At 27.6% G+C, this 8,468-nt stretch overlaps 1 protein-coding gene across 1 annotated transcript; it reads right to left on the reverse strand.

Moving 5' to 3' along the window:
* Positions 1-2,281: 2,281 nt before the first annotated feature.
* LOC129969675 (venom peptide SjAPI-like) lies at positions 2,282-8,162 on the reverse strand. Its single transcript, XM_056084377.1, has 2 exons — positions 8,067-8,162; positions 2,282-2,640 (listed from the first exon to the last, which is right to left on the reverse strand). The coding sequence occupies exons 1-2, from the start codon at positions 8,119-8,121 to the stop codon at positions 2,441-2,443; spliced, it is 255 nt and encodes an 84-aa protein (XP_055940352.1). The 5' UTR covers positions 8,122-8,162; the 3' UTR covers positions 2,282-2,440.
* Between the last annotated feature and the right edge of the window lie 306 nt (positions 8,163-8,468).

Raw genomic sequence — 8,468 nt, forward strand, 5'->3', positions numbered from 1 at the left:
GAGTAGTTAGTTATATGAGTTTTAGCCGCTTCTTTCAAATTTTTGAAAGCTAACAATCATTCATTTTATTTTCATTTTGTTTTTTTTATTTATTTATAATTTTAAAAAATTTATTTTGCGTCTTTGAAATTTCAATTTCAAAATGATACCTTTGAGTTCTCATCCTACCATATATTTATGATACGGATTTGTTATTTAATGGGTTAAAGTTAAAAAAAAATGAAATCATGAATGAAAGAGAAGGTGCTGATTTTATCTCCTATAGTTTTATAATTTACGAAAATGCGCTACAATTAAATGTTTGCACTACAATTAAATGCGTTACAATTAACTAATGTTTTTTTTTATGAAAATGAAAAAAAAAAAATAGCGAGTAATGAAATTCCGTTTTATTCAATAAATATTTCACCTGAAAAATAGACTTTGACATAATAGGTTGCCCTTAAGTCCTTCCTAGGAGGAAAAAAATGCATGAATACTGGGATATATGAAAAAAAAAAAGTAATAATATATTTTATTACGTCCTGTTCAAACAACTTCCAACAAACCGTAACACGCAGTGTTCGATAAAGTGCATTTTTTTTTCTTGTTTTATTTTTCTTATTTGTTTTATTTTTATCTTCTTCATGCTTTTAAAAAATACTTTCTTTAATTAGCAAATTTTGCTTGACTGATTGCGCAAATTTTGTACATTAATGAATTCCTGATGGTAAAACCTCATTATAATATTTTCAGAATTTATTGGTTAGTTAATTGATTCATTTAATGAAATTCATTCGTTAATTCATTTAATTGATTTCAAATGAATGGTGACACATAATTTGAGAAAAAAAAATGATTACATTTTTTTTTATCGATAGTATACAAATATCGTTAATATATTGTATATATTTATAATATCGATAGTATTACAAATATCGATGGTATATTTAATTATAAGTTATAAAATAGAAAACGATTTACAAAATTCAGACTTTTAGTGTATTAATGAAGATACATTTTGAAAATCATTTATTAATTTTAATTTAATTTGATGCATTTAAATGTCCATAGTGGCTACTATAAAAACAAAGAATTTCTTTCAGGAAAAATGCAGATTTAATCGCTTTAATTAAATGGAAATATCATTATTTTATATTATTATTATTTATATATTTTAAATATTATTATTTATATATTATTTTACATGAAGTATATACTATACAGAATGTAAATAATACTTATTATCAACCAAAAATTGGTTTACCACGCCATGAGCGAATAGGGAGAAATATATAGAACATTGCTGTTTGATATGACGATATACCAATGTCGATATATACCAAATGATATACCGATTTTCTTCTAAGATATACTAGCATTCATATGAGAAATCTGCTATATAGAATAGCAAATTAAAACAATTGAATTTTGTCTTTGGTACACTGGTAAGAACCAAGAAAAAGCATTACTCTCTGGATTGTTCTGCGATTGTCTTCCACTTCATGTTCACAACATTATTTAAATAACTATAAGGTTATAGTTGCAGGAGAATGGAGTCATGTTATGTTATATATAGAATATCGTTGATAAACCTAACATTTTCTTTTCATATAAGGCCACATTACAGTCACAAATTCAGGCACAAATAAACCAAATTTTATAATAACATGTTCCTTCATGTGGTGAAATATCAAATGAAAAGAACCAAAAATTAAGCAATAATGGACAGTCACAAAATCAGGCACAAATAAACCAAATTTTATAATAACATTTTCCTTCATGTGGGGAAATATCAAATGAAAAGAACCAAAACAAAAAATAAGCAATAGTTGACAGTCACAAATTCAGGCACAGATAAACCAAATTTTATAATAACATGTTCCTTCATGTGGTGAAATATCAAATGAAAAGAACCAAAAATTAAGCAATAATGGACAGTCACAAAATCAGGCACAAATAAACCAAATTTTATAATAACATTTTCCTTCATGTGGGGAAATATCAAATGAAAAGAACCAAAAAAAAAAAAAAAAGCAACAGTTGACAGTCACAAATTCAGGCACAGATAAACCAAATTTTATAATAACATGTTCCTTCATGTGGTGAAATATCAAATGAAAAGAACCAAAAATTAAGCAATAATGGACAGTCACAAAATCAGGCACAAATAAACCAAATTTTATAATAACATTTTCCTTCATGTGGGGAAATATCAAATAAAAAGAACCAAAAAAATAAGCAATAGTTGACAGTCACAAATTCAGGCACAGATAAACAAAATTTTATAACATTTTCTTTCATGTGATGAAATATCAAATAAAAAGAACCAAAAAATCAATAATAAATATTTTATCTCCATAAATCGTTTTCCATTAGTTTATTTGAAAATTCTTGAATACATTCTACAGAAGATTGATACATACATTACATTGTACAGGCATCTTCCCCACATTCTACTTTAAGAGACAGGACAATTTTCTGGTTCCACACATACATTATTCTTTTCATCCAGAACAAAGCCTTCGTCACACTGACATCCAATTATGCACATCAAGAAACATCCTTCAGGAGGTGCTTTGTAGTTTGCGCATGTCAGAGCACAGGGGCTTCCACAATCACTAAAATGCTGATTAATGGGACATTCGTTTGTTTCCTGTGCTGAAACACCACAGAAGCTTATAAGAATAAAAATGAAAACATTCTTAAAATTAGTGTATTATAAGCAATTTTTTAAAAATATATATTCTGATTTTATATTTTTATAAAAGTACAATGAAACATTATCGTAAATGTGAGATTAAGTAAATCAGAATTTTAAGTAAATCAGAATTTTATCTTCTTTAGAGCATATTGCATTTCTCATGAATATTTTGGATAACTTTTTTCGATATTCATTGGGGTTTAATTACTTTAAAATATTGTTAATAATCCCTTATTATATTCCGATTTGGTTTGGACATCCATATTTCTGAGAAAAATAATACTTCTTTTCTTTTCTTTTTTTTTGTATATTTATAAAATAGTGTTTATTGAGCACGCACTTTTTATAGTTTTCTAATCTTTACTATTTAAATCCGATGGTTCACCTCAGTTTTATATTATATTATTTCAGGGAGTAAAATTTGCACAAAATTTCAGAACTTTAGCGCATCAGGAAATGAATTAAAAATCGACTAAAAAATTTTGTCTTTACAAATTCCAGTATATTATATTAACTAATTGGAAGAATCAGTATCGGATTATATAGTTTTAAAAGATGGAAAAAATTATAAATATTTAATTATATTACTAAATATTGACTACTAATATTATATAGCATTGGATTGATATTTTATTATATAGATCGCAACATTGTACTTCGGTGATATTAATATTCGAAAATTAAATCTAACTACTGATTAAAGTTGGAGATAAATTTCCTTCAAACATCAAAATTTAACTAATCTTTAATAGATTATTGTTTCGCTTCAATTAATTTCTTCTCTTATTACGAATGAATTTAAGGAATTTGTCTTGATATAAAATATCACGCTCCTTGGTATCAAATTTGCATATATTAACTTTAACATTTTTTTCACAATTTCTATTTAAACAGGAGATTTGAATAGTTTCAGCTTGTATCTATGTTTTGCATTTGAAATACACTATGGAAATTGAATTCTAAAGAAATTGATTTTCAAAGACAATACATAAAATGTCAGATATAAGTTTTCTTTGCTAGAGAAAGATTAAAGTTTCAATTTGAAAAAAGTGAAATAGAGTTCTTTGCATGTCATAGACAGCTCAAAGTGATTTTGATAACTTGTTTAGATAGATTAATTTCGATATATCTTTTACATAAAGTAAAAGAAGATAAAAAGTTATTTTTTAAAGCAAAACCTTTTTCAATAGCAAGGATTTTTTATAAATACACTTAATTAATTTCTTTCATTAGTTTTGATTTGTTTTACTAAAAATAAATAATTAAAAAATATCTAAGGTATTTTATTCTAAGCCGGATGGGTTTAAAAACCGGAACAAAAGATGGAAAAGCAGGATATGTACAAACTTATCCAAGTTGTCTGTTCACTTCAGGCAAAACACATTAAGAAGAATAATAGATCATGATATTAAATCTAGAATTATCTAGAATTTTCAGTGTCGTAAATCCATCATTTATCAAAAACTCAAAATTTAGACTTTAGCTTACAGTAATCCCGATATCTGAACGTTTTTCGTTGGAAAATTTTCAATGTTTTAACGTTATGCGATATTCAGCCGCTTAATAAAAATGTGTGTAGTGATTGCGTTGTAATAAATAAATTATTAAATAAAATAAGATAAATAATAATAAAACATAAAATAAAATATTAAACAAAATAAAATATTAAACAAAATAAAATAAAAATAAAATAAAATAAATAAAAAAAATTATTCAATTAAAGTTGAATTTTAAAGCTAAGATTTTGAATTAACAATGCATAAATTTTTTGCATCTATTTAATATTTTTAAATATTGTGTAATATTGCTGATATATTATATGACAGTCCTCTTCTTTATTCTAAATAATATTCAATTTTTCCTAAAAAATACTTTACTATATTTTTCTATAAATGAAGAACATGAAAATGGTTGAATGAAATAAAACTTGCAAAAATTGCAACTAATTATTGGTATATCTGATATCATTTACAACCGTGCTGTATTCGACTCATTCAACTTCATAGTCACATAGCAAGACAATTAAGCATTTCACTTGAAACTGCACGTTGGAATGTATTCTAGTACCATTGAAAACTCATTCGTATTTAGAAGCAATTTGTGAATAGATAATATATATTGTTTTTAGCAGTTGCACAGCATAATAGAAAGACGATTTCCAAACGAAAAACCTTTTTTTTTATATTCCGTTTAATAAAATAAAGTTATTCAAAAAAAGACTTAAAAATTCCAAAGAATTGTTAGAACTTTGAATTATAGCATGTATTCCAGGAATTAATAGTGATTCATAAGCGATGATACTGGCCTTTGTCACCCATTTCTTTGCCCTGAAAGCTGAAAAATGAAGTTTTTTTTTATCCAAATGCAGACCTCCTTCCCCGGGAGGCACCTCGAAATGAGGATGAAAAGCTTCCGGCATGGTGTTTGATTCTCGCCATTCTGGAAAAAGTGGGGATCTGGCTCCTCCCATCGAGGACGGGACGTACTTCCTAAGGGAAGGGTTTTACCGTGGCAGGTGATGGCCTTTTCCAAACATAGTTCCCTCTATTGCTGCTGTAGCGGCTGCCCAATCGTTCCATTTTTTACCCATCTGACTTCGAGGTTGGTTTTAGAGTCAGTAATATATCCAACGGTAGAATCCCCCCGGATGCATCTCGTAATTGAGGATGAGAAACTTCCAGCATGGTGGATGGTTCTCGCCACCCTGGTGGGTACACGAAAAGGTGGAGATCTGGCTCTTCCCATCGTACTTCCTTAGGGAAGAGTTATACCGTGGCCGGTGATGACCCTTAGGACTCAATCACTGTTCTCGCTAGTGTTGCTGTAGCAGCGGTCTGGTCATTTAATATCTATCCGTCTGCTTTCGAGAGTTAGTGTTATGACTAGGAGACTAGTCATAACACTAACTCTCGAAACTAGTCGGAGAGTTAGTGTTATGACTAGGGCGGTTACAATTTTTAGAACAACTTTGGGTTATTTAATAAATATTTGAAATGTAAGGACTGTAACATTTAAATGTTAATATTTAAATATAAATGTTTCATCTGATAACTTTTTTTTGGACTATAAGTATCTGCATCGGGATTAGATTTCCAAGGTAGAAAAGCTTTGCTTAAAATTTCCAGATTTGTTTGCAGGTTTATCCAAATTTTTCCAGGTCAAACTTCTAGATATTACAGGATAATTTTTGTTTTTCATTCCTCTTTTATTAATTTAAAGAGGTCATCAATCATGATGGGTTTTCACTAAGAAATAACTTTTTTTCAGAAGACTAAAGGCAAAGGTATACATGAAATATTTATATGTCATAATTTAAAAAAAACATTAATGCTTTTCGTAGTATGATTTGTAGCTTTGTCTTGATAAAGCTTCAGTCTAGAATAAATATATTTCTTCTGTAAATATAACATAAAGTTTCTACAGCTGATGATTGGGTAACATTTCGATTGAAAATCATGTGATGGTTTTGTGTCTTACAACAAAATTTCATTGTAAGTAAATAATACTCAAAGAAGACAGAAGCTCAATCTATGTAAGCAAAATTATTATGTGTAATGTAAAAACTTAACGAACAACCTCAAATCTAGTTTTATTTCAAATTTATTTTTTGAGATAATAACGTTAAGACGAGGAGAATTCAAATAAGAAACTATTCTGTGCCTGAAATAGAGACATAAAAAATTTGTTCAATATTTGGATATATGTGTATGCATATTTATAATACACTAGTCTCCTTTCCCGACCAGCTTATAAGTTGAAGATATTTGCAATATTTAATTTCAGTTAAATCGTTTAGATATAATTTCATGTCCTTGATGCCATGAAATTGTCACGCATTGAAGTAATGCTAGCTTAATTGTCTTATTGCTTAATTGTTTTGTTTATTGTGTGTGTAAAAACTTCCTAATGGAGACCAGTGCCATAACATTATAGCATTATTAAAACTCTAATTGTCCGTATAATATTTGCGGTATTATAGCTTTATTTTTTAAATTCATATTCTAAGAAAGGCTGATATTAAACATAATATTCAGCAATGGACGAAAGTCAATCGATTGAAAATTTGATGAAACAATGAAAAAAATGGTTAGAATTTCTGGACAACAATGTAATCTTTTGTTAGAAATTACGCCAAAAATATTTATAGAAAAAATTATTATAATTCAGGAAACATTTGTAAGATTTTTAAATTAATATCCTTAAAGAGACATTTTTAAAGAAAACTGAAATGGATAAAATTGATTTTTGTGCAATAATATATACGGAAGTTGTAGCGGAAAAAATGATAAAATTCAGATTAATTTCTAATTACTTAAATTGTCTTTATGATGAAACCAATTTAGTTGCCTTGCAATTTATTTCGAATAAATTACAATTTTAAAAAAATGCTATTTGTGTAATTTTAACTAGATTTTATGGTTGCCATGGAATTTAAATCGGTTTTTATTTTTGTCATTAAATATTTAATCTTGTAACTTTCTGACATTATTGACAGAAAACAAAGAAAGAAAAATTCTGAAACTACATTCGTAGTTTACCTACGTAAGGAATCCGAAAATAATATTACATCATCACAAAAGGCAACTTGTTATTTGAAATTGATTGCCCAGATACTTAAAATTTAAAGGCATTCTAATACCCGGGATTCGTACCCATAAGGAAGATTCATGTGCAAAATAAAAAGGTTTATGACAATTACAATAAGTCTGTCTTAATGATATGACATCATTAAAGCTTCAATGGAAGAACATCTATTTCTATATTAATAGCTCATTTAATCTTTAATGATTCAGCAAATTTAATCTTTAATTATTAAGCACGAAAATGTAATAAAATTAAACACGATTATCATATATAGCGAGTCATCTGGTTGACAAAGTGAGTTGTAAAAACTGAGACTAGCCCAAATATGATGAGTTCAGCAATAGTGCCAAAGCAAGATTAAGTACTTTCCGAGTAGCAGAATATTTCGTTAGCCTCTTCATCATAAAAAAAAAATTAAAAAAGGAAATAAATCTGTATTTCTAATTTCTTCATTAAAGTCTCTGAAATGAGAGATGTTCTATTTATATCACCTTTTATCCTCCATTTCCCCAATTCTTTTTATATAAAAAAGAACATTTCATTCACAAACCAGCAAAATTCTATCAACATTCAAGGATATAAAAGATCAATCAAAACCTTAAAGAACTCGAATATTTAAAGAATCTATTTAATTTAATATAATTTCTACAGCTATATTATTTGTATATTCGGTTTTAAATTTTTAAAAGATCACTTATTGACTTTCCACATTTCCGTCTTTCTTTCAACAACAAAGCAATACATATAGGATACATATCAATTAGTATTACATATAACGCATTTGATTAGGATTACTTACCTTCTGCTTGACAGAAGGCCATTCCCAAAATTGCAACTACAAGGATAAGCGTCATCTTTTCTTGAAATTCTTTTTAAAACTTAAAATACAGTAAGATCAGCGCATTCAATGTTTTCTTTTCTAATGATTGCGCATTTCAGTTTTATATTTACTGGAAACTGACTAATTATTTCCGAATTTTGCAAGCAAAAATTTTAACTAAAGAAAGTAAAAGCACTAATGAAGGATTGCGCTACGGAATTCTATATTTGAATGTAGCGTTTATGTGAAGAAAGAAAACCGTTATTGTGAAATTCATTGTGGATTAATGAAGACGATCATTTCACACAGAAGTCATTAGCGATTTCAATGTGCCAATGTCCGATATATTGAAAAACAAATATTCCGAATCAAATATTCATT

Source organism: Argiope bruennichi, chromosome 1 (genome assembly GCF_947563725.1).
Source record: "Argiope bruennichi chromosome 1, qqArgBrue1.1, whole genome shotgun sequence".
NCBI classification, from domain to species: domain Eukaryota; kingdom Metazoa; phylum Arthropoda; class Arachnida; order Araneae; family Araneidae; genus Argiope; species Argiope bruennichi.